At 46.1% G+C, this 26,696-nt stretch overlaps 2 protein-coding genes across 5 annotated transcripts in view; one reads left to right on the top strand and one right to left on the bottom strand.

The window, feature by feature from the left end:
- RAF1 (Raf-1 proto-oncogene, serine/threonine kinase) overlaps nucleotides 1-2,720 on the top strand; it is a 74,868-nt gene extending 72,148 nt beyond the window's left edge. For all 4 annotated transcript variants that reach the window (XM_060111594.1, XM_060111593.1, XM_060111592.1 and 1 more), the window contains 4 exons: nucleotides 591-709; nucleotides 1,095-1,226; nucleotides 1,361-1,495; nucleotides 1,718-2,720. In XM_060111594.1, coding sequence (XP_059967577.1) covers nucleotides 591-709; nucleotides 1,095-1,226; nucleotides 1,361-1,495; nucleotides 1,718-1,861 — 530 coding nt within the window. In that variant the 3' untranslated portion in view covers nucleotides 1,862-2,720. The remainder of the gene's footprint in view (nucleotides 1-590; nucleotides 710-1,094; nucleotides 1,227-1,360; nucleotides 1,496-1,717) is intronic.
- Nucleotides 2,648-26,696, bottom strand: part of MKRN2 (makorin ring finger protein 2) — a 29,747-nt gene continuing 5,698 nt past the window's right edge. Inside the window, exons 2-8 of the mRNA XM_060111595.1 lie at nucleotides 17,880-18,008; nucleotides 16,756-16,937; nucleotides 15,223-15,527; nucleotides 14,104-14,318; nucleotides 12,321-12,431; nucleotides 4,134-4,278; nucleotides 2,648-3,967 (exon numbers count right to left, since the gene is read on the bottom strand). Coding sequence (XP_059967578.1) covers nucleotides 3,830-3,967; nucleotides 4,134-4,278; nucleotides 12,321-12,431; nucleotides 14,104-14,318; nucleotides 15,223-15,527; nucleotides 16,756-16,937; nucleotides 17,880-18,008 — 1,225 coding nt within the window. The 3' untranslated portion in view covers nucleotides 2,648-3,829. The remainder of the gene's footprint in view (nucleotides 3,968-4,133; nucleotides 4,279-12,320; nucleotides 12,432-14,103; nucleotides 14,319-15,222; nucleotides 15,528-16,755; nucleotides 16,938-17,879; nucleotides 18,009-26,696) is intronic.

Raw genomic sequence — 26,696 nt, 5'->3', positions numbered from 1 at the left:
CCTTTTAGTGGTGGGTTTCTGGGGACAAACATACCACGAAGGCAGACACCACCGATTTTAAGGAGGTATGAATTACTGGGCATCAGCAGATCACACAAGTCGGCTTTAAACCGCCTGGCTTCTTTACTCAGAACTGAGGTGTTTGGTTTTGATTTCGAAGTCACCAAGTGGTACCTATCCTGTGAGAAATGCCTTCAGGCAGACAGCATTCAGGACTCAGGGTGTTTCCGTTAGCCACTGGAGGGCAGGAATCAGGCAGAAATGGATGTAAGCAGTCAGCAGGCCATGCTCAGAGTCTTGGGGCGTAAGGCACCTACGTTATGTCACAAGGCCAGAGACCTGGCTCCTAGGTGTGTAAGTGGAGGCGGCAGCAGCAGCGGGGGGCACACCGGCTTGTCGTGGCTGGAGCCAGAGAACCTGGTGCCTGGAGCACCTCCTGGAAGGAGCTGCGTTCTAAAGCATTAGCAAATCCAGTGCAGAGAAGGCTGGGGCAGATGGGAGGCCGAGATGGTGCTAGTAAGAACTTTGGGAAGTTTTTCAGCAGTAACTTGACCATTCTTTTAAAACCAGAGTCCTTAACAAGCATTGAGATATATTTCTCCACGAAGGCCTGACGGTGAAAATTGGAGACTTCGGTTTGGCAACAGTGAAGTCGCGCTGGAGTGGTTCTCAGCAGGTTGAACAACCCACCGGCTCCATCTTGTGGATGGTGAGGTGGCTGGGCTCCCTCTAGCAGGGTGCAGGGCCAGGAGGGGGGATGGGAGGTCTGTATGCAGGCTTCAGGCATTTCTCTACATTTCCCGACCACCTCGGTGACACCGGTAGTGTTGGCAGCCCCTGGGCAAATTTGGGTTTTCCTGGAGGAAGCTGGCGACGAGGAAGTGCTGAAGCACAGCTCGGGGGAGTTAGGTGATGGCGGGTGCTGGGTCTCAGAGACAGGATTCCTGAGCTCCTTTGAGCCTGAGAGTGGGAGCCCTTTGGGAAAGAGCTACAGCAGGGCTGAGGCGGGGACTTTCATACCCAGCCCAAGGGACAGCCTGGCTCCTGCATGTCTGTGGGGCGCAGATGGTGACAAATGCACTTTGTCCCCGTAGGCCCCAGAGGTGATTCGAATGCAGGACAATAACCCGTTCAGCTTCCAGTCCGACGTCTACTCGTACGGCATCGTGCTGTACGAGCTCATGACGGGGGAGCTGCCCTACTCCCACATCAGCAACCGCGATCAGGTGCGTCACTGGCGCTCAACAACCCGCTCGCCGTGGAAGCCCCCGGGCTCTGCCCGTCTGAGCAGCACAGGGTGGAGGTGCTGCTTTCACTGTTGTTCATCCACCTGTTCCCTCAACTGCTTTCTCTCCCTTAGATCATCTTCATGGTAGGCCGAGGGTACGCCTCCCCAGACCTTAGTAAGCTGTACAAGAACTGCCCCAAAGCAATGAAGAGGCTGGTAGCCGACTGTGTGAAGAAAGTTAAGGAAGAGAGGCCTCTTTTTCCCCAGGTAAGACGTGGCTCAAGGTGCTAGAACTGATTAAAGCAGGAGTTCTGAGTGATACAAACAAGAAGTTTCTTGCTTTTTGTTCTATAGGGAGGGGCTTGTATTCTCCACAAGGTGATGCAGGTGGGGTGGGGAGAACGGCCTGTGTCTTTGGGCCAGATTGAAAGCTGCTGCTGCAGAATGCCCCGCCCCCCACCATGAGACCATTTTATGGCCTTGTTTCAGATCCTGTCTTCCATTGAGCTGCTCCAACACTCTCTACCGAAAATCAACCGGAGCGCTTCTGAGCCATCCCTGCACCGGGCGGCCCATACCGAGGACATCAATGCCTGCACGCTGACCACATCCCCTAGATTGCCTGTCTTCTAGCTGACTCTGCACCTGCACTCAGGCCACCAGGTGGGAAGGGAAGTGAGCAGGCATCACCTTTCTGCGGGGACAGAGCTCGTCTTCAGAGAAGCTGCTGCTAAGACCTTCTAGACCACTCACAGGGCCTTAACTTCACGTTGCCTTTTCTACCCCTCTGGCCCTGGGAGGAGGAAGCCATTCGCAGTGTTGGTTTGTCCTGCTCCCCCGCAACCCCTGTGCTCATAAGCCGAGCCTCCTTCAGATGCACCGGGGGCTGCTGATGGCAGTACATGATCTGGGGCCCCAGCTGTTGGCTAACGAGTATTTTTAGGGCAAGAAAAAGCACTCAGAGGGGAAATGCAGGTAGCAGGCAAACCAGCCGTGACGTGGGGACACGTGGATTTTGGAAATCAGCTCCTATGAGGAACGCTTATACAGAAGGACTTCTCTTCAGAGATACGTGGTGTGGCACCAAACAGGTAGTTTTGCACATAATGCACCAAACAGCCCAGGACTGTCGAGACTGTGGCAGCCTGGAGGAGCCTGCTTTGGTACTATGGACTTGACTTTGGGGACACTTCCTTTTCTTGAAGGTCTCTAGTGCTTTGGGATAGTTTTCCAGAAGAGGTGCTTGGCCTGCCCCTCCCAGTCTCCGCCCTCTCAGGGAGCAGTCTTCCATTGTGCTGAATTTGTCTTCCAGGAGCTGCCCCTATGGGGCGGGGGCGGGCCCCCCCACCCCCGCCCTGCCAGCCTTGTCCCTACATCACATCCTGTATGCAAGGAAGCCAGGAACACAGGTTTTCTTGGGTTTAATTTTGTTTTTATTGCGCCTGACAAAATACAGTTATTCAATTTGTTATTTTAATAAAATAAATTAAATGTAGGTTTAATGGCTGTTTCCTCCTTTTAAAGTAATCCTGAGCTCACAGCTTGAACTCCATTTGTTCATGCCTTTGGGAGCAGAACTCAAGAAACAGGAAATGGGCTCAGAGCCTCTGCTGGGAATTGAATTCAGCCTTTGTCACCCTTCAGAACTCCAAACTCAGGTAAAGAGTTTTGCATTTTATAAAACACTTGGTGTCTACAGCTGTCTATAAAAATAGATAATTTAGGCTTGGATTGCCTTCTGATTCATAAGGTTATGCTCCTTCAATTAAAATCACTACAGAAGACTTGTACTCAGTTCTCTTCAGGACCACCGCTAGGTAAGAACCAGAAATTGTTCTTGGGTGCTGTTTAAAATTTCAAATCAAAGCCAGGTTCTACAGAAACACACATGAGCCCTTGGGACACAAGCCAGCAGGTGAGAGTTTCCCTGGAGGCATGTGTGCAAGATTACTCCGACTGTGACCCTAACACAAACCGGAAAAGAGGGGCCATATCTCTGCTTCCTGCTACTTCAAGAGCCCCACCCCCACCCCCAGGTAAGAAGGTTTATTATACCTGTCTGCTGAACGTCCTGCAACAAGACTTCACCCCTGATTTGGGACACTGTGGAGCCCTAAGTCAAGTTTTGTGCTAAGGTGTGCAGCACTCACTTGGTTTCTGAAAAGCAATATACAAATCCAGTGTTGACCACACTATTTCAGTATACTAGGGAGGTTCACCACACAGGAATCCTTTGGTAAGATAAATGAATCTGCTGCTTTAGGGGCAGCTGCACGGTTCTCGAGGACGGGAGCCAGGCTGGTCTGAATCAATCAATGAAAACTCTGGCTGGTCAGCTGGCCCCCCTGAGGAGTTTGAGGTGCCAACAAAGATAAACAGCAACTAGGGAAGCAGCAACTCCATATATGTGTTCAGGTTATTTTATATCCTCACCCTTCCCATGGCTGTAATAATGGAGTGGATGAGACCAAGGTTAAATACAACCCCACTCAAAGCCAAGTGACGCGCCACCCCAGGCTGCCGTGAAGGAAGCTCTGCACACCCTGGCGTGGGGGAAGGCTCGGCTGGTGGAGCCGAAGACGCAGGGCGACCACCTACTCTTCAGGGTTCTGATGACTCCACTCCGGAGAGGTGCATGAAGAGGTCCCCAAGCTCTGTCATGTCGACGTCTTCAGTGTTGTGGACATGCTGGCTCTCTCGGTTCTCAATGAAATCCCAGAGCCGCACTGAATTAAAGAACTGCAAAAACAGCCAGCAAACATGCCTGGTTATGGCTAAAGGCAACGTGAAAGCTGAGTAGCTTCTACTCAGCTTTGCCTACCACACGCCCTTCTGCCAAAGCTACGAGGAGGGGCCAGGAGCGGTCCCCAGAAATGCTCCCGACTAGAGATGGCGAAGTCCTTACCCTCACGGTGCCTTCAGAACTGAGCTGTTTCCGAGGTTTCTCTGGTTCTGCTAGCCGCCCATCAGGGTAAGCATGGCGGTAAAGGCATTTGCTTCCAAATGGGCAGGTCCCTTTGCCTTGCTCAAAGTATTTACAAGCTTTTTTCCTGAAAAGCAGAAAGAAAGGATCAAAAGAACAGTGGGAAAATCTGGGGTGCAGAGGAACCACTGTCTTCCTCCATCCCTACCAGAGCCAGGTCAGGCTCAGGTCAGAGGGGCTGAAAATGAGGCTCAGAGAGGGTGGATGCTGACTTCCAAGCTGGACGGTACCTACACCACGATATGCTGCCTCCCGTGGAATTCAACGTGCACGGGGCCCCCACTGTGTTCTGAGCCTGCAGTGCTCCAAAGGCCTCCAGGGGCAGGTAGGCCTGAGCCTTCCTCTGGGCCAGCTGTCTGGGCTCCAAGGTTCTGAAGCTGGGCTACTTGCCTCAGCTCAAAGTCCTAACAGGAGCTTCACCCAGGAAAGTTCCCCTTCCTCTTGGCCAGCAATGACATCAAGGTGACCACAGGAAGCCTTCACTTAGGAGTCAAGAGGGAAAGCAGCAGGCTTTAGCAGCTGCCTAAAGTTACAAGTCTCATTCCAATTTTCCTTGGTCCCCACCCTCCAGAGCAGGGCTTCTTAACTCTATGTGCTACAGAACCCTTCTCGGAACAATGTTTTTATTTTTATTTTTATTTTTTTTTTTTTCTTTTTGCGGTATGCGGGCCTCTCACTGTCGTGGCCTCTCCCGTTGCGGAGCACAGGCTCCGGACGCGCAGGCCCAGCGGCCATGGCTCACGGGCCCAGCCGCTCCGCGGCATATGAGATCCTCCCAGATCGGGGCACGAACCCGTATCCCCTGCATCGGCAGGCGGACTCTCAACCACTGCGCCACCAGGGAGGCCCGGAACAATGTTTTTAAATGCATAAGAGAAGACACATAGGTCTACAAAATAGTTATCAGAAAGTTAAAAAGATTTTCCCCCCATCTTCAGTTTCTAGCTACAGACCCCTATGTTACGAACCCCTGCTCCTGAGGAAACGCAGAACCAAACAGAGAACCAAACAGACAATTCCCATTCCTTCTTGCTGAAATGAAATTTGGCTTATGTAATCGCAAGTGATCCCACGTTGCACAGGAAGAGATGCCCGAGAAGCCAGAAGGGCGGGGAAGGTGCAGAAATGAAGCCAAATCCCAGCAGAAAGGGCAGGCTGCCGCGGGGATGGGGTACGTGGCGGTGGCAGACAAGGAAGGGACCTTCTTGACGTCAGTGTTCCCTGTTTTCTCAGACGAGGGGACAACGGCAGAGACGGTGGTGAAAGCCCCTGAGGCAGGCCTCAGAGCAGCACAAAGAAAAGCTCCCCAGCAGCTGTCCACTCCCACCAGGTCTGACTCAAGCACAGGTGACTGGGGAGTGGATTTGAGCAGAAGTCTGTGGACCAGACGCCATCCATGGCCCACTGTCCCCAAGGTTCTGAGCAGATCTTCAAATGACTGCTCAAGTAGCGAGTTCTTAACAGGGTCTGCGGCACGCTGGCTTTAACAAACTCGTCAGGTTCAAAACATTATCTGGTCCCCACCCCAAAATGATTCCCCCCGCCCAGCCTTATCTGGTTACCAGGGACCTAAGCCTCCAGATCACTCCGACTCCATCTTTGTTCTCAGCGCCCACATCCAATTGTTACTTCTGCCTACAAAGCACCTCCCCAGTCGACCATCCTCTCGGTTCCCACACCGTTGACGCATTCAGGGCACTGTCCTCTGTTGCCTGCCTGCCTGCCATGGTCCGGTCTCAACTGGCCTCCCTCTCACCACCTTGACACACCTCAGAGGAGCTTCCCCAGTGTGTCCCTTGTCGTCCTGTTCTTAAAGACCACTCAAGGCCCCTTCAGACTTGTGCCTGTGTCCCTGTAGGTCCCACATCCTTCGACACACTTCTTTCAACCACAGGGACCACGCCCACTGCTCCCCAAACACAAAATCTGCACCATTCTGCATCCATGTCATCCCATCTGCCATCCCAGCCCCCAACCCCGACGCACGGAGTATTCATGCTTCAGGGCTCAGGGTGCCATTCCCATCCTGCTTTTCCCTGACACAACCAGGTGGATCCCAATGCCTTCTCTATTGTGACGTCTGGCTAGGGCCTCTCATGATGAATCTGTCACCAGATAACCTGTACCATAATTGTCCTTCTGTAATTTCCCATGAAATTTCTGATTTTTACTCTATATCCCACATTGGTGTTTAGCTTGAGGGAACCTGGCCTGCAGCTCAGTAAATGTCTGTGGAATGCATGAAAACACTGTCATCAACAGAAAGCAAGGCCAGGAAGACCCAAACAGCAATAACGTGACTTTTCGGACAACTGCAGCAGAGCTCCTTTCTGCAGGCTGGACCCCTCTGCCTTGCCACTCCTGCCCTCTGGTGGACACACAAGAACATCGCAGGAGGTAAAAATGGTAAAACAAGGTATCAGCCTTTAGTAATCAATATGCAACTTAAAGGAACTATTTAAAAAATATACACACAGTTTCGCTTTTAGTACCCTTCCTGCAGATGAACTAGAAATACAGACACTATTAAAAGACCTGAAGGCACTGGAGAGTGAACAAAAGGATTCTTCAAGAGATTAGACACCTGGAAGAATGGAATGGCAAGAGACTGAGTTATCTTTTTAAGAAGAAATAGCACTTAACCTAGAGCAGGCTCCAGGCAAGTATCTACGTGGGGTGGCTAAAACTCCAGTGGAAAAATCAAGTCTTTCTGGCCTGAAGAACAAAAAGAGAGTTGGTGGAAATCAACCATTGGAAGGGAGGAAACAGTCCCCCAAAGAAAAGGGCCTGAGAGGGACCCATCCAAATACTGCATACTAACTCCTCCCAAATCCTGGACCAGTCCCTAACCCACACATCAGTGCAGCAGGCTCAAGGCAACTCAGCTAAGGATAAAAAAAACTGAACTGAGATTTGAACTGCTGCCCAAGAGTTTGAGTCTAAACAATTTCTCTGCCTATTAAAACAAAAACATTAATGTTTTATAAATGAACCTAACAGAATCCAGAGTCTCTACAAGGTAAGATTTACAGTGTCTAGGTTACAATCCAAAATGACTCAACTCAATGAAGAATCAGTAAAATGTGACCCATTCTTAAAGGACAATCAATCAACAGAGTCTAACTTCAAGATAACAAGGATTTCAAAGCAGCTACTATACATGTGTTCAAGAACATGAGCAGAGAGGAAAAAAGATTGAAAAAAAAACAGAGCCCAAAACTTATAGGACAATATAAAAAAGTCTATCACCTGTAATTAGAATCCCAGAAGAAAAGCAGGGTAGTAAAAAATGTGATGAAACAATGGCCAGAATTTCTCTAAATTTGGTAAATAATATAAACTTACAAATTCAGAGAAAACCAAGCAGTAAAATATGAAAAAAATCACTCCTAGGCAAAGTATCAAACTACTGAAAACCAGGATAAAGACCCGGAAAAATGACATACTACAATCTGCATCACACACGACTTCTTATCAGAAACTACAGAGGCCAGATTATATAGTGGAACGACATTTGCAAAGTGCTGAAAGAAGAGGGGGGAAAACCCCAAACTATTATCTCAGAATTTTACTCATTGAAAGAGGAGGCAAATGTGAATAAGACCAATGAGACCAATAAATTCAATGAAAATATCCTTCAAGAATGGGGGGGGGAAGCTATTTCTGATTAAAAGAAAACCTTCAAACTCATCACCAGCAGATCAGCAAAATGATAAAGGCAGTTCTCGAGGCTGAAGGGCAACTGTATCAATTGGAAGGAATTACATACCAAATGAAAAATTATATATCTGAGTAAATATAAGCAACTTTTTTACTCTTAAAAAAATACACGTTTTAAGGCAAAAGTTATTATTACCTTGTGAGGTTCTAATGCATGTAAATATTACATCCCATACATTAAAGTTGCAGGATACAAAATCAATATACAAAAATCAGTTTTTTCATATACTAACGATGATGTTGTTACATCATGATGTTGTTACATCATGATGATGATACTTTCTGATGAAGTATCATCAGAAAGAGAAATTAAGAAAACAGTACCATTTACAATTGCATCAAAAAGAATAAAATACCTAGAAACACCAAGGAGGTGAAAGAGTCATACACTTGAAAACTGCAAGACACTGATGAATGAAATCAAAGATGACACATAAATGGGAAGATACTCCATGCTTATGGATTAGGAGAATTCTGTTAAAATGTCCATAACACCCAAATCTCTACCAAAATTCCAATGGCATTTTTCACAGAAATAGACAAAACAATCCTAAAATTTGTACAGACCCACAAAGTCCTGAACAGCTAAAGCAATCCTAAGAAGAACAAAGCTGGAGGCACCGCACATCCTGATTTCGAATTAGCTTACAAAGCTATAGTGATCAAAACAGTATGGTACTGAACCAGACACACAGATCAATGGAACACCATAGAAAGCCCATAAATAAACCTGTTCATATATGGTCAATTAATTTACAACAAAGGAGCCAAGAATATGCAATGGGGAAAGGACAATCTCTTCAAAAAATGGTGCTGGGAAAACTGGACCACAATCTTGTACCACACAAAAATTAACTCAAAATGCATTAAAGGCTTGAATGTAAGAAATGAAACCATAGGCAACAAGCTCTCTGACATCTGTCTTGGAGATGGTTTTTTGGATTTAACACTGAGAGCAAAGGCAACAAAAGCAAAAATAAACAAGAGGGACCACACGGAACTAAAAAGCTTCTGCAGAACAAAGGAAACCATCACAAAATGAAAAGACAACCTACTGAATGGGAGATAATATTTGCAAGTCACATATCTGATAAGGGGTGAATATCCAAAATATACAAAGAACTCATACAACTCAGTAGCAAAAAAAAAAAAAAAAAAAAAACCAATCAGATTTAATGGGCAGAGGAACTGAATAGACAGTTTTTCAAAGAAGACACACAAATGGCCATCAGGCACATAAAAAGATGCTCAATCTCACTAATCATCAGGGAAATGCGAATCAAAACCACCATTAGATATCACCTCACACCTGTTAGAAGAGATACCTGCACCCCCATGTTCATTGCAGCATTATTCACAATATCCAAGAAATGAAAACAAGTTAACAGATGAATGGATAAAGAATATGTGGTGTGTGTGTATGCACACACGCAAACACACACACACACAATGGAATATTATTCAGCCACGAGAAAGAAGGAAATCCTGCCACTTGTGACAACATGGATGGACCCTGAGGGCATCGTGTGCTAAGTGACGTAAGCCAGAGAGAGACAAATACTGGGCGGCGTCACATACATGTGGGAATCTAAAAAAAACTCCTAGAAACAGGAGAAGAGTGGTTGCAAGAGGCAAGGGCGCAGGGAAAATAGGGAGAGGTTGGTGAAAGGGTGCAAACTATCACCTATTAAGATGAATAGAGATAAAACATAGTGACTGCTTGACAACACTGTATTGTACAACTGAAATTTGCTAAGACGGTAGAAAAAAAATACGTGAGGCAATGGATGTGTTAATTAGCTAGATGGGGGACTCCTTTCACAATGTATATCAAATTACCATGATGTACACTTTAAGTATTTCATAATTTTATTTGTCCATTATACCTAAATAATAAAAAAATTATATTATTACCTTGTGCAGTTCTAATGTATGTAAACATAATGCATATGCATTATATCTGTAGCACAAAGATGGTAATGAGGAAGTAACTGCATATTATATAAGGCAGCAGGAACATTAATTCTGACTTATTTATTAGGAGTATATTGTAATCCCAAGAAAAAACCATTTTAAAAAAACAGATAAGCTAAAAAGCTGCAAGTTAAAATGGAATTCTAAACAATATTCAAAATAGCTAACACAGCAGAAACCGAAGAGGTATCCATCAACAGGGGCACAGATAAGCCGGGGTAAACAGGCGGCACTTGCTTTGCAAGGTTCTGATCATGTGCTATGGTCTGAATGTTTGGATCCCCCTAAAATTCATATACTGAAATCCTAATGTCCAGTGGGATAGAATTAGGAGACAGGTGATTAAGTCATGAGGGTGGAGCCCTCACAAATGGCATTAGTGCTCTTATAAGAAGAGAGCCCGCGAGCTCCTTCACCCCTTCCACCATGTGAGGATGCAGTGAGAGGATGCTGGCCCTCACTAGAACCCGACCATGCTGGCACCTTGATCTTGGACTTCCCAGCCTCCAGAACTGTGAGAAATAAATGCCTGCCGTTTATAAGCCACCCAGTCTGTTGTTAATCTGGAACAGACTGATACACCATGTACGGTGAGTTGAATAGTGGCCCCCAAAAGACAGGTCAAAATTCTAAGCCCTGCTACCTGTGAATGTGACTTTATTTGGAGAAAGGATCTTTGCTGATGGAGTTAAGGATCTCAAGATGAGATCATCCTGGATTAATGGGAGGGTCTTACGAGAGACCCTTACACGAGTCAGAGGGGAGAGAGAGACACAGAGCAGACAAAGGCAGAGCCTGGAGTTACGCTTCGCCCAGAAGCCAGGAGAGGGGCCTGGAACAAATTCTCCCTCAGAGCCTCCAGGAGGAGCCACCCTTGCCCACACCTGGATTTTGGACTTCCAGCCTCCACAAGTGTGAAAGAACAGATGTCTGGTGTTTTGAGCACCCAGCCTGTGGTAATGTTTACAGCAGCCACAGGAAATGAATCCACCATGGTTTCGTTAAGTGCCACTGGTCCCCCAGCAACACAGTTCAAATTTGTCATCACAACACACAACTGTGAGTGACCATGTGAAGCATACACTGTCAGCTCTTCAGTCCAAACCATCATACGAACAACACGTGTGCACCCTGGTCAGTGACTGACCATCTTAACTCTCCTCCCAAGTCTGTCGGTGACTGGTCACTGTGCATCTGTTATTCAGTGGAGCTGTGTTGCCTCCTTGTTTCCCAGTGATACATCCACAAGACATTTCACAAAAACAGATAACTGAAAGAGGAAACTGGCCAACAAAGTAGAAGTGCAGCAAAGAAATGAAAAGTGGTAACACTGGAAGTGAAATCGGAATCCTCCACCCCTCCACCGTATTCAACGCATCAGCAAATCCATCCCAGTTCTTCTAAACAGATCCAGAATCCGACCACTTCCCATCACCTCCATGCCTTCTACCCTGGTCCAAGCCACTGCCACATCTCGCCTGGACTGTTGTAACAGCCTGACTGGTCTCCCCATTTCCACTTTTGCCTCCTCTTTCAATATATTCTCAGTGGTTCAGCCACAGTGGTCCTTTCAGAATATGTATCAGATCGTGTCAGTCCTCTGGTCAAAATCGTATGGTGGCTGCCCACCTCAGCCAGAATAAAAAAGCTAGTCTATCCAATGACCTACAGAGCCCGACACAATTCACCCCACTCCCCCTGTCCTCGTCTCCAGTGTTCTCTGCACCTGCTTCTCTCCTGCAGCTCCGCCTTGCTGTTCCGAACAAGGCCGACACGCTCCAGCCTCAGAGCTTTCTCTGCAGTGACAGCCCCCTCCCCCCACCTCTGGAGCGCTCTTCTCAGTCACATGGACATGGCTCGCCGCCTTGCCTCCTCGAGGTCTCTGCTCACAGGTCGCCTTACTGACGTGTCCTCTGGGCTCCAGCATGGAAACTGCAATCCCCTCATTTCCTATCCCCATTCCCAGGCTTATTTCACTCCTTAGCCCCACCATCTAATAAACATTTTCCTATTTTCTTGTTTGTTTCTTCTTATTATTTTTTTCCTTCAGTAGAATGTGAACTGTGTGAGGGCTGGGATTTTTGTCTGATTTGTTTAATGCTGTATCTCCAGCAACTAGAAAAGGCCTATCAGACAGATCTTTCATCTCTATTTGTTGAACGAATGATCAGAGATAAAAAGGCTATCTTAGCACTACAAGCAGGATTTCTAAGGGATACTGCTCAGCTTAAGAACTGTTAAGCAAGTCCACTTCACCACGGCCTTGCTTGCTCATCTCTGTGTCCCCAGAGCCCAGCACGCTGCCCAAGAGAAAAGACACTGAGTGGCCTCCCCAAAGGGGAGGCCCGGCATGAAGCAAAGACAGAAACAAGAGCCAGGCCCGCACCAGATCACGCTTGAGCACAGAGCACTTACCCCATCCCCTGTTTGAAAGCTTCAATCAACTCGTTCTTTTTATTCTGATCTTCTACCCAATACACACTTGGAATCACAAACTCTGATATCACACGGCACTCTGGACAAGACCTGAAATAAGAATCGGGTTAGTAAGGGAGAGATTCAGTTACAAATCCTGTGCACACTCCACCACTAAGCCTTGTGCTCAGATGCATGACTGCTCCAGGTGTTTGTTTCCCACCCCAGAATTCTAAAAGGTACAAATGCAATCCTCTAACCTAATTTACTGTTGAAACATGTTCTTCTCAACAATAAAAAAGACAACCTAATTTTAAAATGGGGAAATGATTTGAGTAGGCGTTTCTCCAGAATGGCCAATAAGCACAGAAAAAGATGCTCAGTACCATTAGTTATCAGGGAAATGCAAATCAAAACCACACTAAGGCACCACTTCACACCTGCTAGGATGGCTGACATCAGAAATCAAGACAACTAAGTGCTGGCAAGAATGTGGAGAAACTGGAATCCTCCTATGTTGCTGATGGGGATGTAAAATGGTTCAGCCACTTTGGATGGCAGTCTGGCAGGTTCTCAAAATGTTAAACACAGAGTTCCCATATGCCCAGCAACTCCACTCCTAAGGGTATACCCAAAAGTTCTGAAAATAGTGTTCAGACAAATACACAAATGTTCATAGGCACACTAGCCATAATAGATAGCCAAAAGGTGGAAACAACCCAAATGTCCATCAACTGATGAATGCACAAACAAAATGTGGTCTAGCCATACAATGGAGTATTATTTATAGTCACTAAAAAAGAGTGGAGTACTGATCCATGCTACAATATGGGTGAACTCTGAAAACATGCTGAGTGAAAGAAGCCAGACAGAAAGGCCATATACTGTATGATTCCATTTATATGAAATTTCCAGAACAGGTAAATTCATAGAGAAACGAGATTAGTGGTTGCCAGGGGCTGGAAAGAGGAATGAACAGGCAGTGACTATAGGTAGAGATTTCTTTTTAAGATGATGAAAATGTTCTAAAATTAGACTACAGTAACAGAAGCTGCACAACTAAGAATATATTAAAAAAAACCCTGAATTGTACATTTTTATCTCAATAAAGCTGTTATTTTACCACACGAATGTGTGACTTCAGGCAAGTTACTTGACCTCACCATACCTGAGTTTCCCTACACATAAAATGAGAATGATGATCAGAGGGTCTCTGAGAGAATTACAACTTCATGTATTTGAGGTTTCTGACAGTACACCGCACGTGGTAACTTCTCACTATGACTTAGCTTTTCTCCCACCCCACTGCGGAAGTTAAGAATTCTATGATGTTACGTGTCAGTTATCTCTCAGTAAAGCTGGGGGATAAAACCCTGTGTTGGCTCACTGAGTACATCCCATGTATCAGACATTACGTGAAATGTGTTAGATGCACTATTTCATTTAGTCCTCAAATAAGCCCTACGTTACAGATTAAAGAAAAAAAGGCAACCGGCCTACGGGCGGACCACCAGTAACTGTGCCAGAGTCAAATGGGCCTTCTCACAAAGAGGATCCCTGCGGAGTGTCCCCCCAACACCCTAAATGCCTGGCAGGAATTGTCACCCGCGTTTTAAAGGAAAAGGCAGTTGGGCTCAGGGAGGGTCTGCGACTTGCTCAAGTCCTTGCTCAAGGACTCACCACTCACCTGTGGAGGACAAGGGAAGGCTTCCCTGTGGATGGAAGAAGATCCCAAATCAAACCTTCTCCCAGATTCTATAGGTAAGATCCCTGCTGCACTTACTTGATGATTGGGTTCTCAAACTGCTTGGCACACCTCCACTGCCGGATGCAGGACAGGCAATACGTGTGGTTGCAGTTGGAAAGGATCCCGAACCTCCGCTCCGAGGCTGACGCCTTCTCGAGGATAACCTCCATGCAGATGCTGCACACTTTGTCCTGACTCGCCTGGAAGGCAAAGGCCTTCTCCATCTCGTGTTCGAATGTTGACATGCAGATCTGAAGTACAGGGAGGGAGGAAGGAAACCTTTGGTTCTGGGCTGGGGAGTGGTGAGAGCCCAGTGTGACTGCCAGCCACACAGTACAACCAGGATCGGGAAGGAACGGGGACTGTGGCTGCTTCAGGCAGGCCTGGCCATGCCCTGCATTCGGGACACAAAGCTCTCTCAAGACCACCACTGGCTCGCCCCCCTGCCTGTCGGCACTGCTTCACGGTCACTTCCAATTTAAAGCCGAGACCAGAGGCCCAAGAAGATTAGAGGGCCACTGTGGGGTCAAGGAAGTCCCAAAGACTGGGACCCTGGTCTCCTTGCCCCTCTGGGTACCGCCTTTCCCAACACCAACGCCGTTAATGCCAAATAACCCTTAATCTAAAACATCAGGCTGACAGGCCAGGGTCAGAGGTCAGCAGCATCACTTCTTTCTACGAGAACCAGTTACTGAACGAATCCCTTCACTCAGGAGGCAGGTGAACAGAGCATGTCCCCTGCGCAGCACCATGCATCAGGCACCAGAGTCAATGCAAAGGACCTAGGACCCAGGCCCTCGCACAGTGGATGCACACATGAGGTGAACCCACAGCACAGCACCCGGATGTCATGTCCCTGGGGAGGAGGGAAGCTCTAACCTGTGCTCACCTGAACACCCCCCGGGAGACGGCAGAGGGTTCAGACAACCTCCACAGCCCTGTGCTGAGCAGAAGCCCACACAAACACGGGAGCCTAATGACCTGCAAGGTCCCTTCCAACACTGAACTCCTCAAATTCTCCAGAACTCGGCCTGGCTGGCCAGGTACAGAATGCAGGTATCACTGGCAGAAAGATGCTTACAGAAGTACCGATTTTGTCACTTAGTGCACTTCAAGTTCCTTAAAACGAGTTCACATAAAGGCTTGCAACTGTACCTTCTCGTGAGCTTTCCTTTGCTCTGGGTCGAAGGGGTGCAGGACTTGTAACCTACAGATTTCACACACTTCCCCATGCAGGTAGACACAAGCATCCCCAAATCGGCACTCCCCGGCAGCTGCATAGGGGCACAGCTGCTGCTCGCTGCTGTAGGAGCTGCTAGCTTCTAAGCTGTCGAGACCACTCCTGATTGCTTCTAGGTAGGAATGCGGCTTCAGCTCCGGGCTGTTCTGCGGGTCACTGCAGCCTCCGGGATTACTCACCACACTTGGGCAAGTCTTTTCTTCAGCCATGCCAGAGAGATCTTAAAATAAAACACACAGCACACACACACACACATGAAAACTGGCCCAACCTTTCTGGTAAGCAATCAGTCAAAACCTGACAAATTAAACCTGACTTTGGGAATTTCACTCTTGGGATGTATGGAAAAAAACAGGCCAAGAGGGGAAAAATAAAAGGAAAAAATGTTCAGAGTGATATTACTTAGAATCATAATAAAAAACAAAGAAACATAATTGGCAACATAGGGAAACAGCAAACCAGACCATGATATGTTTATATAAAATAACACTAAAGTTCCTTTTTAAAAATGCCAAGTATGGAAATCTCAACACATGGACCAGTTACACTTAAAAAAAAAATTTTAAAGAAAACAAAGTATAAGTCAAAAGGAATTCAGAAAGAGGTCAATAGAATACAGTGGTTTCCTTTTTTTTTTTTTTTTTTGCGGTATGCGGGCCTCTCACTGTTGTGGCCTCCCCCGTTGCGGAGCACAGGCTCCGGACGCGCAGGCTCCGGACGCGCAGGCTCAGCGGCCATGGCTCACGGGCCCAGCCGCTCCGCGGCATATGGGATCCTCCCAGACCGGGGCACGAACCCGTATCCCCTGCATCGGCAGGCGGACTCTCAACCACTTGCGCCACCAGAGAGGCCCAGTGGTTTCCTTTTTATCAGTAAAGTTACCAATCTTTTTAAAGTGAAGGAGAATGAAAATCTGGAGCAAGTCTCTGAGTCCTTCGGCCAGAGTCAAACTGTCCTTCGGCCACCCACCCGCTTCTCACTCGGGAGCTGCCGCCTACCCATCATGCTTCTAACATTTACCCTGCTCCAGGGTACAGATCACGCCCCAAACCTGAACATGCTATTCTATTTCCAAAGGTGGAACTGGCTCAGCCTAAGAACTAAGACTATGAACTGACCAAGAAGACAAACAGTGAAACGTGCTCTTCAACAAAATATGTAGCTTTGAAATGAACAGCTTGGTGCTTCTCAGAGTTGGGCAACCACGCTATGCAGATGACAGTTACATGGTGACAAAAAGGCCACGTTCAATGTTTTGCCAGGCAAACCTGGTGCTCCGCCCCGCCACGGACACGAGGCCTAATGCGTCATCTGAACGCTCTGCAGCCAGATGAAGCCTGTTCTCAGGACTGTTCTGGGTGTGAGGTTAGGAGCCCCCTTGACAAGAGAAGGCCAAGGAAAGCAAGAGTGCTATTCAGAAAGGCAACAGAAGGATTCTGCTCACTCACTTCGGTCTCTAAGTACCAACGTCCTCTTTTCACGTTTCCCAGGCTCGTGTAAGTTAGTTTTCACTATTGATGCAGTGAGGTCGGAAGGAGGGTGAGGACTGTGGAAACCCAGGGAGGGCACCCCGTGGGGAACAGTGCCCACGGCCCCACCAGCTGCAGCAGAGGGCCTCGTGTGATCGTATCTGAAAACACACAGCAGATGCGTTACGGACACACCACACGCACGTGCCTCCCGCATTCCCCAGACCTGGAACATCCCTCCTTCTGCTCCATCTGTAGACGTGCACAATGAGACAATCGTTTCCCGTATTTTAAGTGATAAAAGTCTTATCAATTAGTAAGAATTACCTGGCAATTCAGAGTGAGTAGTACACTGCTGTCTATCACCTCCACTTAAGTGTCCTGTGGGACTTGAGTGGGACAGATGTACTGCCCAGACCACACAAAGAGAGCCCGACGGTTCCGGAGATGCTGACTGACTGGCTTCTCCTGGACTGTCTCTTGGGGGCGCCCACTGGCAGGGGGAGGGCAGAGTGGGCCAACTTCCCACATCCCAGGCAGCACAGAGGAAGGACTGAAGGGAGCTCTGCAGCCCAGGAAAGCAGAGCAGCCCTTCACTACAACAGCACAGGAACAGGTTTTGGAATGTTCTCCTGTCTAGAAGTTACAAAACTTGCCTACAGATGTCAGTAAAAAAGGAAGATTCTACATGCTCATAAATGTTCACTGCACTCATAGCAAAAAACTGGAAGCCCCTTAAGTATCTAATAGAGGGACAGTTAATAAAATGATGGTACGTCAACATTATGAAGAATTATAAAATTACAGGTAAGACATAAAGTAGCAGCACTGGAAGGAGCTTATGACATGTTAAAAAAAAAGGCAAGACAGAAAATCTTATGTATACTGTGAGGGCAAATTTATAACTATAGACTCATAAGAATAGGCATGAAAAGTGACTCTGAAAAATTAAAATTATTTTTATGGTACTAAATTTGAAGTTTCAAAATTATCTTTGTAACATTACTTTTAAACTAAAGTTTTCCCATCATCAAGACCCAGGATTTAAACCCCTGAAGGTAGTGAACTCAGTGTAACAACTGGTGACAGAAGCGGGTTCTTGCCTGCAACGAGTTCCATAGGCGCAACAGCCCTTCTGGTAGTATTTGCAGATGGTAGATGGCTTGCTGTTTGCCAAGTCATGTGAGAACAGGCACTGGTTTCCTTCACGACACACACCATGCATAAAATACCTGATGAGACAAGCAGAGGCATAAAACTTTTTTTTTTTTTTTGCTGTACGCGGTCCTCTCACTGCTGTGGCCTCTCCCGTTGCGGAGCACAGGCTCCGGACACGCAGGATCGGCGGCCATGGCTCATGGGCCCAGCCGCTCCGCGGCATGGGGGATCTTCCCGGACCGGGGCACGAACCCATGTCCCCTGTATCAGCAGGCGGACTCTCAACCACTGCGCCACCAGGGAAGCCCCGGCATAAGACTTTTAGAAGCACACTTTGCTTTATAAAATCACCAAATTCTTGAACCCAGCATATAAACACACACTGTGCATATGCTATGTATCAAGGCTCTACTGGGCACTGGAGATACACTTATGTCCTTGTCTCTAAGACAGTGATTTTAGATGTACCACATCTATTTCAATGACAGCTTTTCTGGAAGAAAAATGATCCCGTGCATTTGTCTTAAGATATATCCTCTTGATTTAAGATATGCCACATACGTAAAATGTGAGCCTCAGGATTGAGAAAATGCACACTGAAAGACTGCTCTGTTCTCGTGGATTTTAAAGGGTATGGTTGTAAAGGAGTCGGAGACCTGGGCTCAAGATCTAGCTGTGCCACGTGTAAGCAAGTCACAAAACCAGCTTCCCTGGGCCTTCCTACCTTCACCTATAAAACAAAAATTACACTGCCTACTCTACTATCAACTGTGGTGAGGCTCAAAGAAGACAGTGGAGCACCAGGAGACACGTGTAAGAATGTTCCACTTAGTTGTCCCATTCTGGCCCTGAAAGAACAACTGGGAGGCAATCTAGTTCTGTCCAGCCAGAGCAGAGAGGCCCGGCTGAATACTCAGAGGAAACTGTAGAGGGACATGCCTTGGCATTAAGGGTAAACAAGTCCCCAAATAAAGAGATTTTAGACCTGTCCTAATAAAGTTTTTTTTTTTTTTTTTAAACAAGCTTCAACACGATCTAGCTGATAGCAAATAGCTTATTGTCAACTAAAACAAACTTTAACATTCTTTGAAGGAAGACAAAAAAATCCAAATGCTCAAAAATACTCACAATGTTTGGCATCCAATCAAAAATTACTAGACATACCAAAAAGCAGGAAAATGTGACCCATAACCAGGAGAAAAATTAGTCAATTAACAGGAATGACAGATGATGGACTCAGCAGACTAGGACTTTAAAACCAGCTATGACAGGCTATCATCAAACAATCCACAAACAATAAATGCTTGAGAGGGTGTGGAGAGAAGGGAACCCTCTTGCACCGTTGGTAGGAATGTAAATTGGTGCAGCCACTAATGGAGAACAGCATGGAGGTTCCTTAAAAAACTAAAAACAGAGCTACCATATGACCCTGCAATCCTACTCCTGGGCATATATCTGGAGAAAAACATGGTCTGAAAGGATACATGCACCCCAATGTTCATTGCAGCACTGTTTACAATAGCCAAGACACAGAAGCGACCTGAATGTTCATCGACAGAGGAATGGATTAAGAAGATGCGGTACATGGGGGGAGGGATGGGATGGGGAGGGTGGGAGGGAGGGAGATGCAGGAGGGAGGGGATGTGGGAACAGATGTATATGTATGACTGATTCAAGAAATAATAAATAGAAAATAAAAAAGAAGATGTGGTACATATATACAATGGAACATTACTCAGCCATAAAAATGAATGAAATAATGCCATTTGCAGCAACATGGATGGACCAAGAGATTGTCACACTGAGTGAAATAAAGTCAGACAGGGAAAGAGAAATATCACATAATATGGCTTATATGTGGAATCTAAAAAGAAATGATACAAATGAACGTATTTACAAAACAAAACAACCCACAGACTTAGAGAATGAACTTATGGTTACCAGGGGGGAAGGGTGGAGGCAAGGGATAGTTAGGGAGTTTGGGACTGACATGTACACATTGCTATATTTAAAAAGGATAATGAACAAGAACCTACTGCATAGCATAGGGAACTCTGCTCAGTGTTATGTGGCAGCCTGGATGGGAGGGGAGTCTGGGGGAGAACGGATACACGTATAGGTATGACTGAGTCACTTTGCTGTGCACCTGAAACTATCACAACATTGTTAATCGGCTATACTCCAATATAACATAAAAAGTTAAAAACAAAACAAAAGACCCCAGCTATTACATATATGTTTTATATAACCCAGCTATTACAGATATGTTCTATATGAAGATTTTAAGGAAAACACAAAAATAACATGGGAAGAAATGGACGATATAAAGAAGAACCAAATGGAACTTCTAGAAGTGAAAACTACAATATATGAAATGAGAATTACATTGTAACGGCAGATTAGACACTATATAAGGAAATCTCAGAAAACTTGAAGACAAAGCAATAGAAACTATTCAAACTAAAGTACAAGAAGAAGAAAGAGAAAGAACAGATTTTGGCTTCTAGCTTTGGAGGAGCATGGAACCTGCCCTTCCACTGTGAAAAACTAGAAAACAGAACAAAATATATGAAACAACTGCTTTCAGACATGGACAAAAGGCAACACAAGACTGGCCCTTGAAGAGAAGGAAAACAAGGGAGGCGGCCAGGCTTTCTGCCTTGAGGCATATGTTGGACCTTGGTGCAGTCTCGCTGAGGTGAAGAGACAGAAACTGGAGCTCAAGGAGGCTGAGGAAAGCTCTTTAAAAAGCTTGTCAGTAGAATCACACATGCACGATCAATTAACTTTTGATAAACGTGTCAAGGTAATTCAAGAAATGATGCTGGACCCAGTATCTATATGGAAAAACAAAAAACAAAAAACCTCACACATTACATGTCTGCTGATGTTACCCAACATGAATGAAGTATACAACATAACCTGCCACGTATCCTAGCCGAAAACATTTAACTTGAATCCAACAAAACTTCAGATCTAACTTCTAGTTTATAGGAAATACAGGGGGATTGGGAACAAGCTAAAAGACCTCATGAGGAAGCACCCAGATAAATACAAAAGAAGAGGCAGTATGCGGGCCAGATCTCTTTACCAAGGAAGTGTCGTGGAAAAAAATAAGGGGAGGGGACCCGGGTTTGGAAAATGATTTGGTGGTTTCTTAAAAACTTAAACATAAATTTACCATATGACTCAACAATTCCAGTCCTAGGTGTTTACCCAAGAGAAATGAAAACATATGTTCACACAAATACGTGTATAATACGTGAATGTTCATAGCAACATTATTCAGAATAGTCAAAAAGTGAAAACTGACAATTCCATCAACTGGTGAACGGATAAACAAAATGTAATATATCCATACAACGGGATATTATTTGGCAATAAAAAGGAACGAATAATGATACATGCTACAAGGATGAGATGCAAACACACTATAGTAAGTGAAATAAGTTAGACACAAAAGACCACATGTTGCATGAACCCATTTACAAGCAGTGTTAAAAAAAGGGGCAGGGCCTCCCTGGTGGCGCAAGTGGTTGAGAGTCCGCCTGCCGATGCAGGGGATACGGGTTCGTGCCCCGGTCTGGGAGGATCCCATATGCCGCGGAGCGGCTGGGCCCGTGAGCCATGGCCGCTGAGCCTGCGCGTCCGGAGCCTGCGCGTCCGGAGCCTGTGCTCCGCAACGGGGGAGGCCACAACAGTGAGAGGCCCGCATACCGCAAAAAAAAAAAAAAAAAAGAAAGAAAAAAAAAAAAAAAAAAAAAGGGGGCAAATCTATAGGAACAGAATGGTCCTTATAAAGACTATTATACAGCCTATATAGGCTACATATAGACACAGTCCCTACATATGGTATGTAAATTATACTTCAATAAAGCTGTTAAAAGAAGAAAATTTAAAAAGGAGGAAACTGCACTAGATTAGTGGACAGAATAAGGTATGTAATAACCAATGCAATATTTGGCCCTGGATTATATTCTGGTTTGGACAAACCAGCTGTAAGAAACATTTGTGGGACAAATGGGGAAATCTGAGTACAGACCAGGTATCAGATAATTTACTGACATGGCAAGTTGAAGATTATTAACTGAGAAAAGCATATTATATAACAGAATATACAGTAAAATGGTGTAGCCGCTATGTAGAACAGTACAGCGGTTCCTCAAAAAATTAAAAATAGAATTACCACATGATTCAGCAATTCCACTCTTGGGTATATTCACAGAAGAACTGAAAGCAAGAACTCAAGTATTTGTACACCCCTGTTCATAGTGCATTATTCCCAGTAGCCAAAAGGTGAAAACAATCCAAGCGTCCATCAGAGGATGAATGGATAAACAAAATGTGGTCTACACGTACAATGGAATATTACTCAGCCTTAAAAAGGAAGTAAAGTCTGACTTGTGCTACAACAGGGATGAACCTTGAGGATGTTATGCCAACTGACGGAAGCCAGACACAGAAAGACAGCACTGTGTGATTCCACTTATGAGAGGTGCCTAGAATAGTCAAATTCAGAGAGAGGGAGGAGAACGGGTGTTGTCAGGGGTTGGGGGAAGCAGAATGAGGAGTTAGTGTTTAAAGGGGACACAGCTTTAGGCTGGGAAGACGAAAAGAGCTCTGGAGGTAGATGGTGGTGATGGCTGCACAACAGTGTGATGTCCTCACTACTCCTGAACTGAACACTTAAAACTGGTTAAGAGGGTAAATTTATGTTATGCACATTTTACCACAATTAAAAAATTTTAAAACAGCACGTACAGTAGGCTCTCATTTTGGTAAACACTAACTACACACACGCACACATCTGCATTTTAACAATGTGGAAAGACAGACAATCGCCGTTTTAAGAGTGGCAATCCTTGAGGGTAAGGCATATGGTATTTTCTTTTTTTTTTTAACACCTTTATTGGAGTATAAATGCTTTACAATGGTGTGTTAGTTTCTGCTTTTTAACAAAGTGAATCAGTTATACATGTACGTATATCCCCATATCCTCTCCCTCTTGCGTCTCCCTCCCACCCTCCCTATCCCACCCCTCTAGGTGGTCACAAAGCACCGAGCTGATCTCCCTGTGCTATGCGGTTGCTTCCCACTAGCCATCCATTTTACATTTCTTAGTGTATATATGTCCATGCAACTCTCTCACTTCGTCCCAGCTTACCGTTCCCCCGTGGTATTTTCTTATTTTTGTTGATCTGTACTTTCTAATATTTCTACCAGGAACATATACTGCTTTTGTAATAGTAAATGGTTGCTTTAGTTTTAAAACATTATGAAGGGCTTCCCTGGTGGCGCAGTGGTTAAGAATCCACCTGCCAATGCAGGGGACACTGGTTCGAGCCGTGGTCCGGGAAGACGCCACATGCCACGGAGCAAGTAAGCCCGTGCGCCACAACTACTGAGCCCGCAAGCCACCTACTGAAGCCTGCGCTCTAGAGCCCGTGATCCGCAACAAGAGAAGCCACCGCAATGAGAAGCCCGCGCACTGCAACAAAGGGTAGCCCCTGCTCGCCACAACTAGAGAAAAGCCCGCGCATAGCAACAAAGACCCAACGCGGCCAAAAACAAACATTTTTTTTTTTTTTTTTTTTTTTTTTTTTTGCGGTATGCGGGCCTCTCACTGTTGTGGCCTCCCCCGTTGCGGAGCACAGGCTCCGGACGCGCAGGCTCCGGACGCGCAGGCTCAGCGGCCATGGCTCACGGGCCCAGCCGCTCCGCAGCATATGGGATCCTCCCAGACCGGGGCACGAACCCGTATCCCCTGCATCGGCAGGCGGACTCTCAACCACTTGCGCCACCAGGGAGGCCCCAAACATTTATTTTTAAAAAATTACGATAGGTATCGAATACTGGAGAGAGTATGGTTTAAAAACAACACATAAATGCTCAGTACAATACCTATCTCACAGTGGGTACCCCCAAAGTTCAGCTCTTATTAAAGTTTAGTAAAAAAACGCTGCCGATTAAGCTGACAGTTAGTTACAAGAGGGACCTGTGCCTTATCACAATGCACGCAGAGGGCTGAGGAGTCACAGTCCATGGACCGAGGCAGAGAGAAGGGGGCGCTGGCCCAGGGGCCGCCTCGCCAAGCAGTCTACAGAATGCCCGGGTGCCGATGGGCGGGAGGAGTATGTGCCAGAAACACACAGAAAGGCAGGGAAGCGAGGCCCCATGAAGGTGCGGCAGGCCTGCTGAGACACATGGAGGGTCAGGCCTGACTGGGGCAGCTGGAATACTGATGAGTGCGCCTCCCAGGAAGGGACAAGGGGCCCAAGTCAAGCCCCGAGACACACTAAACCCCCTTCCTAGGCCTCTTGCAGAAAGGCCACTGGAGCTGCAGGGTGAGGACAGACTGAAGAGGCTGGAAGTGCAGGTGAGAGGAGCCCGTCAGGAGGTTGCTCTGTAAAGGGGCTTTATCTGTGAACCCATGTTTTAACTTAAAAAATATACTATGTTAAGTCTCAAACATATACAAAAGCAGACAGTGGTAGGGTAACTCCCAAGACGTTTCCACACCAGCTTTCACCGTAAACTCCCAAGCACTCTGGTTTCACCCATTTCTCCCCTCTCCCGTATGGCTGTGACAGTTTATCTTTTTAAAGAGGGATAACAGGGCCTCCCTGGTGGCGCAGTGGTTGAGAGTCCGCCTGCCGATGCAGGGGATACGGGTTCGTGCCCCGGTCTGGGAGGATCCCATATGCCGCGGAGCGGCTGGGCCCGTGAGCCATGGCCGCTGGGCCTGCGCGTCCGGAGCCTGTGCTCCGCAACGGGAGAGGCCACAACAGTGAGAGGCCCGCGTACAGCAAAAAAAAAAAAAAAAAAAAAAAAAAAGAGGGATAACACACACACCTCTTGAATGAAGACTTCGGGGCAGGGAGGGCCCTCCCTCCCTCTGAACAAGTATGTTATCAGAAATATATGAAACGAGGAAAAATACAACAGCTCCAACAAGCAGTACCATCAGCACTCTGTCTAGCACTTTTACTTCTTTATCTCACTTAATCCTGATACTACTCTGAGGAATGTTAGCTCTATACCCATGATGCAGACAGGAAAGCGGAGGCTCAGAGAGGTGTGATGCCTCAGAGAAGATCTAATTGCTGAGTAGGGGACCCCAGCTCTGGTCTTCCCAAGACAGCCCTGACCTTTTCCCACCAAAACTGACTTTCCTGTCACTCTGCCTCTGTCCATACCGTGGCCCCTTTCTACAACACTGTACCCCATCTTTCACTGTACTTAACTGTGCTAACCTACCTTCCTTCCCTCCCACCGCTCCAGCCCACAGCGTGCTTTCCTGGCGGCTCCATGGCATAGTGCTTCCCAACTTGGGGCCCCTGACCCAAGAGAGCTGGGGCTCTTGAACACATGGTTGGGAACACCTGGTTAACACCATACACAAAAATAAACTCAAAATGGATTAAAGACGTAAATGTAAGACTGGAAACCATAAAACTCCTAGAGGAAAACATAGGCTGAACGCTCGTTGACATCAATCGTAGCAATATTTTTCTGGATCTGTCCCCTAAAGCAAAGGAAAGAAAAGCAAAAATAAACAAACTAAACTAAAAGCTTTTGCACAGCAAAGGAAACCATCGACAAAATGAAGAGACAACCTACTGAACGGGAGAAAATATTTGCAAATGATTTGGTAGGGGGTTAATATCCAAAATATATAAACAGCTCATACAACTCAACATCAAAAAAACAAACCACCTGATTAAAAAAGATGGGCAGAAAACCTGAATAGACATTTTTTCAAAGAGGACATGCAGATGGCCAACAGGCACATGAAAAGATGCTCACATCACTAATCATCAGGGAAATGCAAATCAAAACCACAATGAGAGATCAAGTCACACCGGTCAGAATAGCTATCATAAAAAAGAACACAAATAACAAACGTTGGTGAGGATGTGGAGAAAAGGGAACCCTCCTACACTGTTGGTGGGAATGTAGATTGGTGCAGCCACTGTGGAAAACAGTACATACGTTTCCCAACTAACTAAAAAGAACCACCAGCAATGACCCAGCAATTCCACTCCTGGGTATATAAAAAAACCTCCAAAGCACTAATTTGAAAAGTACGTGCAAAACACTAATCTGAAAAGATGCATGCATCCCAATGTTCACAGCAATATTATTTAGAATTTCCAAGATGTGGAAGCAACCTAAATGTCCATCAACAGAGGAATGGATAAAGAAGATGTGGTATACGTACATACAACGGACTACTACTCAGCCAGAAAAAAGAATGAAATCTTGCCATCTGGAGCAACATAGATGAACTTGGAGGGCATTATGCTAAGTGAAGTAAGTCAGACAAATACTGTATGTTATCACTTATATGTGGAATCTAAAAAATATAACAAACTAGTGAATGTAACAAAAAAGAAGCAGACTCACAGATACAGAGAACAAACTAGTGGTTACAAGGGGGGAGAGGGAAGGGGGAGGGGCAATATAGGGGTGGGGGTTAAGAAGAACAAACTATCAGGTATAAAATGAGCTACAAGGATATACTGTATGACATGGGGAATACAGCCAATATTCTATAATAAATATAAATGGAGTATAATATTTAACAACTATGAATCACTATATTATACACCTGTAACTTACATAATATTGTACATCAAGTATACATCAAGGGGGGGAATAAAAAGCCTTGGAATAACTTGAGGAAGACGCCGCTGGAACATCACCAAATGCGACTGAACACGGAAAGCCTAAACCTAACCAATTATGTGGTTCTGCCTGGA

Source organism: Mesoplodon densirostris, chromosome 10 (genome assembly GCF_025265405.1).
Source record: "Mesoplodon densirostris isolate mMesDen1 chromosome 10, mMesDen1 primary haplotype, whole genome shotgun sequence".
In the NCBI taxonomy this organism is placed as follows: domain Eukaryota; kingdom Metazoa; phylum Chordata; class Mammalia; order Artiodactyla; family Ziphiidae; genus Mesoplodon; species Mesoplodon densirostris.
This window is presented reverse-complemented; position numbering and strand designations above follow the sequence as displayed.